Source organism: Pagrus pagrus (assembly GCF_965226575.1).
Source record: "Pagrus pagrus genome assembly, chromosome: 2".
In the NCBI taxonomy this organism is placed as follows: domain Eukaryota; kingdom Metazoa; phylum Chordata; class Actinopteri; order Spariformes; family Sparidae; genus Pagrus; species Pagrus pagrus.
This window is the reverse complement of record NC_140186.1, coordinates 13,638,986-13,656,041: the sequence shown is the minus strand read 5'-3', so window position 1 is coordinate 13,656,041 and position 17,056 is coordinate 13,638,986. Positions and strand designations below refer to the sequence as shown.

General features: G+C 39.8%; 2 protein-coding genes across 2 annotated transcripts; both read right to left on the bottom strand.

Annotated features, from left to right (window-relative positions):
- Positions 1–1,456: 1,456 nt before the first annotated feature.
- LOC311251853 (beta-galactosidase-like) lies at positions 1,457–7,998 on the bottom strand. The gene is made up of 16 exons (XM_084344498.1): positions 7,920–7,998; positions 7,219–7,388; positions 6,770–6,920; positions 6,484–6,544; positions 6,298–6,392; positions 6,025–6,205; positions 5,771–5,829; positions 5,553–5,674; positions 5,126–5,166; positions 4,024–4,136; positions 3,636–3,710; positions 3,398–3,487; positions 3,192–3,305; positions 2,780–2,911; positions 2,311–2,544; positions 1,457–1,828 (listed from the first exon to the last, which is right to left on the bottom strand). The coding sequence occupies exons 1-16, from the start codon at positions 7,965–7,967 to the stop codon at positions 1,574–1,576; spliced, it is 1,941 nt and encodes a 646-aa protein (XP_084200624.1). The 5' UTR covers positions 7,968–7,998; the 3' UTR covers positions 1,457–1,573.
- Positions 7,999–8,958: 960 nt separating this feature from the next.
- LOC311251842 (beta-galactosidase-like) lies at positions 8,959–16,955 on the bottom strand. The gene is made up of 16 exons (XM_084344487.1): positions 16,718–16,955; positions 15,802–15,971; positions 14,507–14,657; positions 14,281–14,341; positions 13,472–13,566; positions 13,181–13,361; positions 13,008–13,066; positions 12,800–12,921; positions 12,334–12,374; positions 11,684–11,796; positions 11,327–11,401; positions 11,089–11,178; positions 10,884–10,997; positions 10,393–10,524; positions 9,950–10,183; positions 8,959–9,722 (listed from the first exon to the last, which is right to left on the bottom strand). Exons 1-16 carry the CDS (start codon positions 16,763–16,765, stop codon positions 9,468–9,470), a joined length of 1,941 nt encoding a protein of 646 aa, XP_084200613.1. The 5' UTR covers positions 16,766–16,955; the 3' UTR covers positions 8,959–9,467.
- Positions 16,956–17,056: the final 101 nt, after the last annotated feature.

The window sequence follows — 17,056 nt, the reverse complement described above, 5'->3', positions numbered from 1 at the left end:
ACTTCCCCCTGACTGCTGCTCCTCTACTGCATCAACTGGTAGATCCAGTTTCTCTCTCTCTCTGCCTGGGTATATCTATGGCTCGTTGTTTGGATTAGGTCTTTATTTTCTTTGTTCAACACACTTCACTGTACACTCATACTGATGTTGCACATTTACATACTTTATATTGTTATTGGTTCACTTATACTTTCGTAAAAATGCATCTTTAGTTAAAAGTCATATGTTGTCCAGTGTCTTTAGATAGTTTGCCATTCAGAGAGCACAGACAAGTGTACTACCTCGGCCAAGGAGGTAATGTTTCAAACGTGCCTGAGTTGTTTGTTTGGTTGGTTTGTGATCAGGATTACACAAAAACTCCTGAACAGATTTCCACAAAACTTGAATGGAGGATGGGTCTCAGCTCAGAATAGACCCCATTAACTTTTGAACTCTTCAGGAATTATTTCTCACTTTCTTCAGTATTGCAAGACAGGGTAATTTTGTTTACATTTTCGTTAATTTGTCAGGGAATAATGCAGGAATCTTGATGGAAAAAAACAGGCGTATTTAAGTGGCTGGTTTCTATGACTGAATACAAAAGGGGGCTGTTGCGCGTTTGCTTTTTCTTGGTTACAGTTGGTCACTAGAAAACATTGAAAAGTGGTCCTTAAAAACATTTTTTTCTCATACCAAACAGTATATTTTTATGTAGGATATTTATATGAATATCAGTTTTAAAAATCAATTATCGGTGGGTTATTTCTTACTATCTAAAGTGAGCTGTTTAATTAAGAACATCCAAGTCTTATTCTGTTGAAGGTAACATCCTTATTCTGACCAATCTGTTTTTGTTGTTTAAGTTATTTATAACCCTCCTCTTTCTCAGTGGTCCACTGTTCTTTTAGTTGCCACAATTCCCAATGATTGCCATTCAGGGTGAAAGGTTAAATATGTATTGCTGCCATCTTCTGTCAACAAAAAACACTTGCCATGAACAGACATTATAGGCAGAGATTAACACTTTTTCTATATTCTCCATATTAACGACAACAAATACAATGAAAAAAAAAGTTTTTTAAGGTGATACACATGTAAATCTGACAAGGATCCTGTCACAACAATGTTGTTTTTGTTTTAAAAGGCTTTTTCTTTATAAGCATTAAATCAGACAGCTTCAGGGTGTACGCAAAATATTTTCAAATCAATGAAAACTACATATCAGCAGCCCCACAATACACCGGAAACTGTATAATAACAAGCTACAGTAAATATAAAATTTCCCTGATGTGTTTTTCACATAAAAAATAAAAATAGGCAGCTGTGATGTTTTGGCAGCGCTTCGATTGGCAATAATCCCTTTGTGACATAAACAAAAGGCTTTGGAGGAAAATGTCACAGAATCGGTGAGGTAGAGACGTCGACATGTCGAAGGTTAAACACAGCATTTGGCTAAAAAAAAACATTTCCACACTTTTAAAGACACATTCAATCACTGATGTCACGTCAAACAAAAACTCAACATGCTCTCAACAGGTGCTGATTTGAGAAGCACATCAGCGAGTAGTGCAAATTGATTTTGTGCAGCTTATTATCACAACAAATCATCTCTAACGAAGAGTCTCCTGTGCTGTTTGTGGTCAGACTGGACTGTTGCATTCAGGATCGGGGTGGCAGTAAACACCACACTGCACGGCCCGGAGCTGCAGGGAGCCTCCTCCAGCTCCAGGACTGTCACGTTGTTGGGTGCAGCTGTGCTGAGGATGTTGGCAGGGACAAAAAGTGTCACCTGAGGGCCTCGACTCGGCCAGTAACGTCCCACGTTGAAGCCATTAATCCAAATTTGACCCTGAAAAAAAAAAAAAAAAAAAAGAAATACAAAAAAAGGACTGATAATCATTTCAGGGACACATTATATTATTTTATGAAATAACAAAACCTGACCAACGCTTGTCTCTTAGTTTTAAACCTTCACTGCTGACAGAATATCAGACAACATGTGTTTTCTTTTTCCACATTTAGAGTGCTGATTACTTAGCAAATCTTTCAAATCTTTCATATTTAAGATGTTACCCGTATCTTTGATATTTTTGTTTGATTTGAGTGCACGTGACCCGGAGGTACGGAAGCCCTGGGAGGTAAAAAAAATTAAAAAAAAACTTTTTCTAAGTGAATGAAAAAAATGAATGATCCGTGCAAATGTGCTTCTTGCAGCTTCCATATGGAGGTCATAAAAATCAACCCCTTACATCAGTAATAAATGTAACCATGTTCCTATGCATATTCACATCATGCTGACATTTAACTGAATGTCCTGAATGTGTCGCATGCCTTCCTCCACTTGGGCAGTTGGATGTAGGTGTCCTGGGGGAGGTCTGGGATGCCGTCAGATATAATGAAGCTTCCTTTGTAGAAGGTTGGAGGGGAGAGAGCGGCAGGCTGAGGTGGAACTGTTAGTTTCGTTTCACTCAGAAGGCCCCGACGGACCGCTTCATCGATACTCAGACTGTACATGGTCCAGCCTTGAAGCGTGTCGTTCCCCAGAGTCATGTTGGTCACCAGGCCCTGGTGGACAGGAAGAGCAGAGGGGGAGCTCGTATTAGTAAGCAGCATGTTAAGGAAGGCAACCAATCATTTCACGCAAGCTGAAATTCACTTGACATGTAAAATGTAAATGTAAATACAATATGTTTGCGGTTAAATCTAATATTTGAGGCTTGTATAACCTGTTTCTGAAATCCAGTAAAGCTTGTAATAGTTCAGCAGACACAGTAACTTTAAAATGTGGCTGGAAAAAAACCTTGAAGTCGTTGATGTCATGTCCGTAGTTGATGCGACCCATGTTCTCCACCAGTATGTCCACCTGACTGCCAGCTTTCCCCGTCACATTGACAGTTATGACCTTGTTTCTCTCAAGAATGCCCACAGCCACCTTGAGAAGAAAATCAGCACTGTTATGTTGGCAACAATACTGGACATACAAACAGAATACAGTAGAAACATTTTCTAATTTTCTAAACTAGTGTGGATATAACACCAGAGTGCCAGTACTGGTAAAAACCTTCTATAGCTTACTATGTTCTCGCATGTATAATATTGTCTAAACACTAAGGCTAATCTAAAACTGAAAATGATGATGGTGTGTCAAATAGTACCAGTTAAGTAGTGAGGCTTGATGGCCAGCTAAATGTCTAAGAAACATTGAGACTCACCCCGTTAACTGACACATACGCTCTGTCATGGACGCCGTTCAGTGGAGATGACAGTGGCGTAGGTGTGCTGCAGTCAACAGGCAGAGCAGTTCTGTACAGCACAAAACCAAAGGCCTACAAACAGGACAGGGATACACTTTAAAACAAATCAACAATAAAAAAAATGTGTTTTTACTACAGAAAAACAGAAAAACATTAGAGGATACCTGGTTCAGTTCAATGAAGGTCTGAGGATACGTGCTTTTCACGGGGCCGGAGAAGGACAGTTTCTCTAAGGCATCTGATATCGTCTGGAGCTGGTGAAAGAGGGCTGCGTTCAGTATTTATTCTTCATGTTTTAAATCAGACAAAAACAACAAAAAGTCTTTTAAATGTTGAGTTTGAAGTAAGCATTAGCTGAAAATACAGATATGAGTTCACAGAAGTTAACAACAGAGGATCCACCTTTGTCATCACAACAGTCCCATATGCATACTTTGGAGTTGTTGGTGGAACTGGTCCCTCTGGTATCTTACGGTACTGTAGTGAAAAGATACATATGACGTTAACAATGTTTTCCTGATGACTGATATTGTCTTCGCTATGCGATTATGTGATTATGTTGTAGATTTTTTGTTACATTGAATATTGTCTTCAATAGATGTTATTTGTTCACTCTTATTTGTGAGTTGTTGTCATGTTTTGTTGGATACAATGTTCATAATGCACAAGTGCCACATATTTTAAATTTAAAAAACACTTTGGTTATTGAATTACTAGGTATAGGTAGGACATGGTTTTCATTTGGTGACAGTCAAAAGAAAAGCTAGAGGCCTGCACTCGTGTTTCTTACCATTCTGATCACCTCTCGAATAGCAAAGTACTTCTCTGTGAGGTCTCCTGCTTCAGTGAGCGGGGCGTTGAAGTCGTAGCTCGTGGGCTGCGGGCTGAATGGTTCATTAGCACCTGAGGTATCAAGAAAAACAGAGGGTGAGGTTTTTATGTTTCTTACGTTGCCCCCCATCTCCTCCTGCTGTGGTACCAGAGTATCATCCAGCCCATCCTACTGTACTGTTCCACCTGCTTCTTCAACATGGTATCTGTTAAAAACTGGTTCAAACTCACACACATAACCATCACAGCTGCCAGGATAATTGGTCTCCCCACAGCCAACCTTACAGAGCTGAACAATACCGCCATTACGCACACTGGAACTTCAACAGAACAGGACTTCACACATCCACTCAACACCCACTTTACCCTGCTGCCTTCAGAGTGGAGGTACAGAGCGCTGAGGTGCAGAAGGGCTCGCTTTGGGAAGAGACTGATCCCCTCAGCTATAACTGCCCTAAATAACAAGCCTCTTTGAACTGACACGGGTGTTTCTGCTTTACATCAGTAATCTACATGCTTACACGCCCTGGTGCACAAGCATGTGTAGGACATACAATGAGGGCAGTTTCAAAATATGCAAAGCTATGTCACAGAACCTGTTACTTCAGCTAGAACTGTTAAATTGTATGGGATTTAGCTTTTCATCTGTTGTGAGTTATTGTCATACACTGTCATATGTATTTTCAAGTGAAGTAGCATGTCACCCTTTAAACCAATCACCTGCCATCTCCTGTTTATGATGAAGTGACTTCTGTTTTCTTCCATGCTCTGATGAAGGCTGAAACATCAGCATGTTTGTTGACATGACCAGAATAAATGAATGAAATTGAATAAATGAAATTGACTGTGTTTAAAATTTTGTGTGTGCTACCTTTCTACCTTTGGGAATTCATATAATAATTCATATAATTCTATATGAATTTGGTTTAGCAGAGCAAACAAAACATTGGGCAGGTGTATCTTTTCATAGATCTAGCTACTAACGGCCCAAGCGTCTTTGCTGTGAGTCACTTGAAGTGATGAAATCATTTCATCAAACCAGTCTGTCTAAGTGTACTCACCATTCCAGTATCCAAAGGTAGTTCCTCCTATGAACATGTACCTGTGAGGAGAGACATTACAGTGAAATAAAGCACAAATACATTCTAATACATTTAAAATATGAGGTTTTTCTCTCTTCAAGAAAATGTATTTTGTTGACAGGAGAGTCAGACATCTTAACAACCTGAATTTTTGACACTAGCTGATGAGCTTCCAGTGAATGCACGTGTGGATATTCATTTATATATATATATATATATATAGATAGATATGTATATGCATATATATATATATATATATATATATATATATGTGTGTGTGTGTGTGTGTGTGTGTATATATATATACACACACACACACACACACATATATATATATATATATATATATATACACATATATGTATATGTATATATATATACATGTCACAGACATTTGTACACTCACATGTTGACGTTTGCTCCCGTGGCCAGCACGTTGTTGAGGGACTTGGCCACTATGGTAGACGACACGACGGAGTGAGGTGACCCCCAGTGGTCCAGCCAGCCGGTGTAAAGTTCAGAGTTCACCTGGTAACACAGGAGGAAACTCTGTGAGCAGCTGAGAGACAATGTAGGGTAGTTTTAAAATCACACAGTGTAATTCATATCGAGGGAAATACTTGCCAAAGGTCCGTGAGGTTCAGCGTGTCTCTGTGCCTCAAAGGCAGCGGTTACATTCCCACCTGACAGAATCAAAACAATGAGTCACGTGTATTTTTGAGACTTTCTCGTGACTTCTGACTGATCAAAAACACACCATTAAGTCAACAAACAGAAAAACAAAATGATGCAGAAATCGTGTACCTCATTAACCTTAACTTAAGATATCAACACAAAACTGAACCTTGCAGAGCACAGATGGGACACCTGACACCTACCAGGCCCAAAGTCAACAGTGGCGTAGACTTCTTGTATCGTGCCACACTTAAGGTAGCCGATCCCGGGTCCATCTGTGGTGAAGAGCACCACGTCGTTGCCCAGGTGAGACCGGAACAGCTTGTAAAGGTGACGCAAGTAGTTGAGGTCACAAGCGAAGTAACTGCCATATTCATTCTCCACCTGACAAACACAGGAATAGCAATCGGGGGATGTTATTTACGAGTTAAGTGCAGAACAAACCTGCAGGAATCGGAGCAGAACTCAACACTCGCCTGTACAGTGATGATAGGACCACCATTCTGGTAGAGATAAGGCTTCATCATCGGAAGTAACTTCCCCATCCACTTGTCGACTGCTGCTAGGTAATCTGAAATACACAAATACACACATTATAGTGAGAGGTGTACTGCAACTGTGACTTTATGTCATCATTCACCCTGTTTGTCTCTGATTCTCACCTGGATCAGATGTCCGCAGCACAATGTCTTTCTTGTTGAGAAGCCAGGCAGGCAGCCCACCCTGGTCAACAGAACAAACATGCAGAGGGGTCCACATTGTAAATCACTAATATTGTATGAAAATATGTTTGAAAGTTCAGAAAGTAAATTAAAACATCATTAGTTAAATTGTTATTCTGAAAAAAAGACCCATCCTTTCTAGACTCTAGACTTCCAAGATAGCGGTGCATCGAACTCTAAAACACTTTTCAGGAACTGGATCGGCTGTATCCAAAGACCCACTCACCATGTCCCACTCTGCACATATGTAGGGTCCAGGACGAAGGATGACCAGTAAACCGACGTCTTGGGCCACCTGAAGGAAATACTCCAAATCCCTGTCTCCACTGAAACTGTAGAGACATGGAGACTCCTCGTGGTAGCTCCAGGGGATGTACCTTCAACGTGCATAGAGTCTCAGCATTATCAAAACACACATTCAGGTTATTACTATTATTAGGTACTAAAAGATCTGACTCTCCTGTGTTTATCTTGTTTTATCCTACCCTATTCTAGCAGTCAGCATCAAGTGTCAAACATCATTTGATTCAGGAGAACCTTCATTTTCAGTCTGGTTCATTGATCAATGTTTTTATTGATGCCAGCTGAAAGATGATACAGTCCCAGCAACAGCCTGTGAAAACAATACAAAGTCAGATTAAAGCATACAGAGAGCGAGACATGAGGTAAACCTACGTCTGGATGGCGTTCAGTCCTGCCATATACATCTTAAGCAGTCGATCCTTCCAGTAGACTCTCGGGATCCTGCTGTAATGGATGCTTCCTGATATGTAACGAAACTCCTCCCCATCTTTCTGAAAGCAGTCGTTCTTGTAATCCACGCTGAACGATGGAGGTGCCCCGAGCTGCAGGTCAACACATCATAACTTGATTTTCATATTTAAGAAGCTGAATCAGAGAATTTTGACTGTTTTTTCTTCAAAAAAAGTCTCAAACTGACTCAAACCGATTAGCAAAATATTTGGCGATTAATTTAAGAGTTTACAACTACTCGATTAAACGATAAATCGTTGCAGCTCTACAACATGTTTTTAACCTCTTCAACTAATTTTCATTCATTTTGCATACCTGAATGGAAAATATCACAACTGGAGAATAGTAAGGCCTAATTGCATGTATGAGGCTCCATTTGAAATGTAGATTTTTCTAGTTTTTTAAAATGTGCTTGTTGGCATGTCGCTAAAACAAAACGTTTAATAACATCAGTTTAAACATGGCTCAAAAACTTTTTTTTCTGCATGTCTAAAATAAGTCATATTTGAACAACAAGAAATAGGACATGATTTATGTCAGAGCTAAGCAAATCACATTTAGTTAGTAGTTCCTTATATATAATGAAAATAGTATAACATGTTTACAAACTCAGAGATACTCACTGAACATCCAAACAGCAGCAACACGCTTCCAAATCTGAGCAGAGACATGATGAGTGCCAGTTACTTGATGTACCTTCTCATGCAGTGTTTACCTGAGCAATGACACATCTATTACCTGAGTACACCGTGATGTTTTGAATGAGATTTGCGGAAGTAAAATCATGTGATGCTGTCTTGTTGCGTTGTAATGGAGACTTTCCGTCGGCAGGTGGCAGTATTTCACCTGTTTTATTCATGGGGCTTGTCAGGGCTTTTTGGTGGAGCAGGATTTGTAATGAAGGTGAAAACAGATGAACATGCAAAACAAATTTGCTAAAAAATAATAATACAATAAACAGAAGTGGGAGGAAATTGATCAGAGAGAGAAATGGTTTTACATTTCCAAGACAGAAATAGAAAATGTTATGATAAGATAATTAGATTTGGATGCAGATATGGATTTTTTTTCAGCTGATACCAATGGCCGATAATTACCTACCTCTCATGGCCGATACTGATAAGATAACCTCCCTGACCTGTACTTCATGCAGTGAGCAAAGATGGCTGATTTAATATTCCACAGCTGTGATAAGATTGATTATGTTAAGATGAAGATCGTGAAGATTTTTCCCTCCTCTCTGAAATATAGATTGCAAGCTATAATCATGTTGTCTTCTCACACCAGCAACAATGTGCACGGCTCTACACAGGTGCAGCACTTCGACGTCATGAGCGCGACAACAGACAACAGACGGCTATCAAAAGCACCTAATTGAGGTGAAAATGGCCAAGGGGCATTCAACCAAATATTAGAATTACTGTATGTATATTTATCTGTATTATTTTTTTATTTTTAGAAGAACGATAATAAATCCATTATTGAACCAAACTTCATGCATGTTTTGTTGTGACAAAGTAGTTTAAAATTCACTCATTCCAACACAGAAAAATGAGAGTTGTATAAATCACTGGAACTCAAGACTGCCATGATAAACGTACGTGTTCTTTATAAGTTCATGTAAAAGCATCCCATCACAGTAAGAGGATCATTGAAGTAATATCAAATCAAAGTTTTTATTTTTTGTTTTTAATTTCTTTACAGGCATTAAATCAGACAGGTTCGGAGTGTACGCAAAATATTTTCAAAGCAATAAAGACTACATATCAGCAGCCCCACCATACATCTGAAGCTGTATGATAATAGGCAATACAATATTTCCCTGATGTGTTTTTCACATAAAAATAAAAACAGGCTGCTGTGATGTTTTGGCGGCGCTTCGATTGGCAATAATCCCTTTGTGACGTAAACAAAAGGCTTAGGATGAAAATGTCACAGAATCAGTGAGGTAGAGACGTCCACATGTCGAAGGTTAAACACAGCATTTGGCCAAAAACCCATTTCATCACTTTTCAATCACTGATGTCACGTCCCAGATTAACCCTCCTTCACATATTACAGCTTTTTAAAAATCAAACAAACACTCAACAAGCTCTCAACAGGTGCTGATTTGAGAAGCACATCAGCGAATAGTGCAAATTGATTTTGTGCAGCAGTGAGTTTCCTTATTATCACAACAAATCGTCTCTAACGAAGAGTCTCCTGTGCTGTTTGTGGTCAGACTGGACTGTTGCGTTCAAGATCGGGGTTGCAGTAAACACCACACTGCACGGCCCGGAGCTGCAGGGAGCCTCCTCCAGCTCCATGACTGTCACATTGTTGGGTGCAGCCGTGCTGAGGATGTTGGCAGGGACGAAAAGTGTCACCTGAGGGCCTCGACTCGGCCAGTAACGTCCCGCGTTGAAGCCGTTAATCCAAACTTGACCCTGAAAACAAAAATCAAAAGGACTGATAATTAGTCTACTACTGGATTCACTTTTGGGACACATTATTTGCACATTATTATTTATCTGCTGAGGGAATATCTTAACAGGATACACTCAAACAGCATGTGAGAGTGCTGATTACTTAGGTATTATAACTTCTAACCATGTTCCTATGCATATTCACATCATGCTGACATTTAACTGAATGTCCTGAATGTGTCACATGCCTTCCTCCATTTGGGCAGTTGGATGTAGGTGTCCTGGGGGAGGTCTGGGATGCCGTCAGGAATAATGAAGCTTCCTCTGTAGAAGGTTGGAGGGGAGAGAGCAGCAGGCTGAGGTGAAGCTGTTGGTTTTGTTTCACTCAGAACGCCCTGACGGACCGCTTCATCGATACTCAGACTGTACATGGTCCAGCCTTGAAGCGTGTCTTTCCCGAGAGTCATGTTTGACACCAGGCCCTGTGCAGCAAAGAAACCAGTCATTTCACGCAAGTCGAAATTCAACCATGAAGTGTTTCTCACTTGACATGTAACATTTAAATATAAAATACAATTTGTTTGCAGTTAAATCCAATATTTGAGGCTTGTATAACCTGCTTCTCAAATCCAGTAAAGCTTTGTAATAGTTCAGCAGACACAGTAACTTTAAAATGTGGCTGGAAAAAAACCTTGAAGTCATTGATGTCTTTTCCGTAGTTGATGCGACCCATGTTCTCCACCAGTATGTCCACCTGACTGCCAGCTTTCCCCGTCACATTGACAGTTATGGCGTTGTTCCTTTCAAGAATCCCCACAGCCACCTTCACAAGAAAATCAGCACCGTTATGTTGGCAACAATACTGGACATACAAAACAGAATACAGTAGAAACATTTTCTAATTTTTCTATACTAGTGTGGAGTCAACACCAGAGTGCCAGTACTGATAAAAAACTTCTATAGCTTACTATGTTCTCACATGTATAATATTGTCTAAACATAGGAACTAAGGCTAGAATCTAAAACTGAAAATAATGATGGTGTGTCAAATAGTACCAGTTAAGTAGTGAGGCTTGATGGCCAGCTAAATGTCTGCCTGTTCAATATAACATAATCTGAGATCAACGAGGCATATGGTGGACCTGTGTGTACTAACACCCACTAAGAAACATTGAGACTCACCCCGTTAACTGACACATACGCTCTGTCATGGACGCCGTTCAGTGGAGATGACAGTGGCGTAGGTGTGCTGCAGTCAACAGGCAGAGCAGTCCTGTACAGCACAAAACCAAAGGCCTACAAACAGGACAGGGATACACTTTAAAACAAATCAACAATAAAAAAATTTGTTTTTACGACAGAAAAACAGAAAAACATTAGAGGATACCTGGTTCAGTTCAATGAAGGTCTGAGGATACGTGCTTTTCACAGGGCCGGAGAAGGACAGTTTCTCTAAGGCATCTGATATCGTCTGGAGCTGGTGAAAGAGGGCTGCGTTCAGTATTTATTCTTCATGTTTTAAATCAGACAAAAACAACAAAAAGTCTTTCAAATGTTGAGTTTGAAGTAAGCATTAGCTGAAAATACAGATATGAGTTCACAGAAGTTAACAACAGAGGATCCACCTTTGTCATCACAACAGTCCCATATGCATACTTTGGAGTTGTTGGTGGAACTGGTCCCTCTGGTATCTTACGGTACTGTAGTGAAAAGATACATATGACGTTAACAATGTTTTCCTGATGGCTGATATTGTCTTCGCTATGCCATTATGTGATTATGTTGTAATAATCAGGCACTTAAAAGATTATTTGTTATATTGAATATTGTTTTCAATAGATGTTTTTTGTTCACTTTTATTTGTGAGTTGTCTGTTTTAATTGATAATTCGCAATGTTCATAATGTACGGCGTAGAGTGCCACATATTTTACAAAAATATATATATAAAAACGAACTAGAGGCCTACACTCGTGTTTCTTACCATTCTGATCACCTCTCGAATAGCAAAGTACTTTTCTGTGAGGTCTCCTGCTTCATTGAGTGGGGCGTCATAGTCGTAGCTTGTGGGCTGTGCACTGTATGGCGTATTGGCACCTGAGGTATCAAGAGGAAAACAGAAGGTGAGATTTTTTTGTTTCCTATCAAACAATTCATGAATTGCTTTACGACATCAGTAATCTACATGCTTACATGCCCTGGTGGACAAGCATGTGTCGGACAAACATTGAGAGCAGCAGAATATGGAAAGCTATATCGTAGAACCTGTAACCTCAGCTAAAACTGTTAAATTGTATGGGATTTAGCATTTCATCTGTTTTGAGTCATTGTCATACACTGTCATATATATCGTCAAGTTAATTACCATATCACCCTTTAAGCCAATCACCTGCCATCTCCTGTATATGAATAAAGTGACTTCCATTTACTTCCATGCTCTGATAAAGGCTGAAATGTCAAAATGTTTGTTGACATGGCCAGAATAAATTAATGACACTGAGATCAGTCAAATGTGTGTGAGTTGTGAGATTTGTGTGTGTGCTACCTTTTTACTTTTGAAAATTCAACTTTTGCTGTGAGTCACTTGAAGTGATGAAATCATCTCATCAAACCAGTCTGTCTAAGTGTACTCACCATTCCAGTATCCAAAGTTGGTTCCTCCTATGAACATGTACCTGTGAGGAGAGACATTACACTGAAATAAAGACAGAAATAAAGCACAAATACATTCTAATACATTTCAAATGCAAAGTTATTTTCTTCGATAAAATATATTTTGTTGACAGGAGAGTCAGCCATCTTAACAACCTGAATACATTTCTGATGAGCAACAAGAAGCATAAGAATGGGGAAATTCTCAAATTTCAAAAACTTGAAAACATTACCTTATGTCTACGACTAGCACAAGTGTTCTCAATGCCTATTATTATATTATTTCAAATTATAGGTTTACAATGATATAGTATATTGAGGGAGACAACTCTCTGTTTTTCCTAGAAAGGGGACATCCCCCTTCATAAACTTTTATATGTTTGCATCAGTTATTTTAAATTTTTGTTCTTTTTTTTTTTTTACATGTCTTAGAAATAAGTACACTCACATGTTGACGTTTGCTCCCATGGCTAGCATCTCGTTGAGGGACTTGGCCACTATAGCAGATGACACGACGGAGTGACGTGACCCCCAGTGGTCCAGCCAGCCGGTGTAAAATTCAGAGTTCACCTGTATTTACAGGAGGAAACTTTAGGTGCAGCTGAGAGAAAATGTAGGGTAGTTTTATCCATATCCATATCGAGTAAAATACTTGCCAATGGTCCGTGAGGTTCAGCGTGTCTTTGTGCTTCAAAGGCAGCGGTTACATTCCCACCTGCCAGAATCAAAACAAGGGGGAAATTTGTGTGTATGTTTGAGACCTGCTCGTGACTTCTGACTCATCTAAAACATGACATTAAGTAGAGAAAACCCAAACGCTGACACCTACCAGGCCCAAAGTCAACAGTGGCGTAAACATCCTGTATTGAGCCACACTTGAGGTAGCCGATACCAGCTCCATCTGTGGTGAAGAGCACCACATCGTCTCCCAGGTGAGACCGGAGCAGCTTGGAAAGGTGACGCAAGTAGTTGAAGTCGCAAGCGAAATAACTGCCATATTCATTCTCCACCTGACAAACATAGGAACAGATATTGGGGGATGTTATTCATGAGTTAAGTGCTGTAATGATACGTAATGCACAACAAACCTGCAGGAATCAGAGCAGAACTCAACACTCACCTGTACAGTGATGATAGGACCACCATTCTGGTAGAGATAAGGCTTCATCATCGGAAGTAACTTCCCCATCCACTTGTCGACTGCTGCAATGTAATCTGAAATACACAAACACACACATGATAATGCAATTGTGAATCTGTTTTGACTTCACTCTGACCATCACTACGGTCCTAATAGAACGATAGCGTTCATTCCGTCTACTCTCGAGACCATATGTCAATAAAGTCATGCCCATGACCCCCGGAGGCAGGACTTCCCGCACTATAAAAGCGGGGGATTACTTCTGGCTCATCTGCTTTGCCTTTCTCTCCTCAGAGACCAGAGGTGATTAAACCAGTACCACGATCGTCAAGGACCCACTACTAGAGCCCATATTGGAGGAGGAAGTAGAGACTCTCTTGCAAAAATGAGCCATTTTGTAGGTGCCTCCCAGCACACAGCAGACTGGATTTTACTCCACCTACTTCATAGTTCTAGTTCTTGATCTCAGACATCTCAACCAAGATCTGAAGGTACTTCCATTCAAAACAGTAATGCAGACAAACACTTGGTGAGTTAAAGCTTTTTGTATTTTTTTCTTCATATAAGTTGCCAAAGACACTACCAGTTACTACGTTACTGTTGCTTGGTCATGTAACATTGCTTTGTGGGACATTTCTCTGCCTGCCACTGGGTCAGCATCCTTTAGTGTATCAGTTTTTGAAAGGTGATGGGTCAGTTGGGTCAATCCTTCAGTCTCACAGATCCATAGTTACATTCAAAACTAATGCCATATGTCATCATTCACCCTGTTTGTCTCTGATTCTCACCTGGATCAGAAGACCGCAGCACAATGTCTTTCTTGTTGAGAAGCCAGGCAGGCAGCCCACCCTGGTCAACAGAACAAACACACACACACACACACACTCAGAAGTTAAATTGTTATTCTGAGCAAAGACCCATCCTTTCTAGACTCTAGACTTCTAAGATGGCGGTGCATCGAACTCTAAATCACTTTTCAGGAACTGGATCGGCTGTATCCAAAGCCACACTCACCATGTCCCACTCTGCACATATGTAGGGTCCAGGACGAAGGATGACCAGTAAACCGACGTCTTGGGCCACCTGAAGGAAATACTCCAAATCCCTGTCTCCACTGAAACTGTAGCGGCCTGGAGACTCCTCGTGGTAGTTCCAGGGGATGTACCTTCAACGTGCATAGAGTCTCAGCATTATCAAAACACACATTGACATCAGTGTTTCCTGGACTGATCATGATGTTGTAATCACGTTCACTGCGGAGCTCCTGAGTGCCCAAACAAGACATGTCCGATACCACTGAAAAGCAGAGTTTCTCAGTACTGTAACTATATTTAGCTGCCGGCTAGGTCTTTTAGACAACATCAAACGTATCAAACGGTAGCATTTGGTACAGCTGTGTCAATCAGGTGTCCAGATCTCAGTTACTTTAATTCAAATCAACCAAAATTTTTAAACGGAAACTAATAACCTATCCATTCAGTCTGGCCTCTATGTATTGTCTTATTATTTTAATGTATTTGTTTTTATCATAAACCTTTATTCTCTTTCATCTATATTTCATATAGATTTGTATCTATAATTTACTATTATTATTATTATCATCATTATTATTATATTTCATTTTGTTAAAAAAATCTACTTTTGCAACATTTTATTGCGTCTTTATTGTTATTTTATTGGTTGTTTTTATCTTTTACTCTTTAGCTTTTCATTTTAATGCAATTGGTGTGTGAAATCTCTAAATCCATTTTTTTTTTTTTCAATATCCCATGCTTTGTCAATCACTTGTAAAAGCACTTTAAATTGGATTGTGATTTGTTTGAAAGGTGCAAGAAAGTTTGATTGATTGATTGATTAGACTTGCAGCTCTGTTGATCACTTGTAGAATGCCAATCAACTTAAACTAACAAATATCTTTAAAAACTCAAAATTCTGCTTTCTCCAAACACCATCTGGGATTACAGAGTCAATTCACCCACGCGGGTTGATTTTTCTCCAGCAGGAGGATGCATATGGTGTCTTTGCTGTATCAGTTTTACAGCTGCAGCAAACAACTATTTTTTGGAGATGCATGATTAATATCGGCTCGACGTTGGGAAATCTATATTATCGGTTACAAATGAGTATCAGTTAAAATTACTGTTGATAAAACTCCTCAAAATATAAGGCCAAGTTGCTTTCAATAACTTAATAAGCACAGTGTCTACATCTTCTGATACAGTATGTGGCAGTATGCTTCTCTGTTATTAGTTTGCATTTTGTAAGTTAAGACAGAGAAGAAGAACAGCGATGATGTGATGTAAACCTACGTCTGGATGGTGTTCAGTCCTGCCATGTACATCTTAAGCAGTCGATCCTTCCAGTAGACTCTCGGGATCCTGCTGTAATGGATGCTTCCCGATATGTAACGAAACTCTTCCCCATCTTTCCGAAAGCAGTCGTTCTTGTAATCCACGCTGAATGATCGAGGTGCCCTGAGCTGCAGGTCAACACATCATAACATGATTCACAGTTGAATTTTACAAACATTGCACTTTCCATCACATATTAACAGTTAAGACGGTCTATATTGTGGTCCACTGTGTTGTTAAGTTTCATGTTTTTATGGCGCAGGCCTGACATCTCAGCTGACTTTAGGATGTGTCATTCAGACATGATAAAGCTTGTGACTAATGCTTCAATGTGAGACGGTGAACCAACCAACATGTTAGAGCTGCAACTAACAATTATTTTCTTTGTCGATTAATCTTTTGAATCATTTCTTGATAAATCAATTCGATCTTTGTCCATTAGTGTTTCCCATTTAGTGCTTCATTTGAAATGTAAATTCTTCTAGTTTCATAAAATGTGCACACACACACACACACACAGTGAAGAGTTGGATTTCTAGACCAAAAACAATTTGTGATTTACCTCATTTATTTTAAATCTGCACATCTGCCTATTTTACAAACATTGCTGATGTTATAGCATCTTTAGCTCTATCAGAAAAAGTGTTCACATCAAGTTAAATGTAGTGTTGTTTACAGATGTGTGTATTTAAAGACCTGTCGATCGACCTCGCGGGAAGTTCCTGTTCTGTGTTTTGACTTTCGGTGGCACTGCTTTATAAAACCAGACCTATCATCTGTTTCTAACGTTACTGACCTGAGGCTGGTGTAGTAGCTGGTGCAGGTTTGTGTCGACAACAGAGTATAAAATGTTTACAAACTCAGAGGTACTCACTGAACATCCGAACAGCAGCAACACACTTCCAAATCTGAGCAGAGACATGATGAGTCCCGTCGCGAGGCTTAATTACTGTACCTTCTCGTGCAGCGTTTACTTGAGCACGGACACATTTGGTACCCACTTCACTCAGTGCACCCTGACATTTTGAATGGGTGGCGTCATGTGTTGCGGAAGTAAAATCATATATCATGTGATGCTGTAACGTGGTGTTGTAATGACGCTTTTGAGTCGGTAGGTGGCACTGTCGCACCGTGTATTCATGGGGCTTGAAGTAAAATAATGAATAATGAATGGTAGTGAGTAGTAAAGAAACAGATGAACAGCAAAACCAAC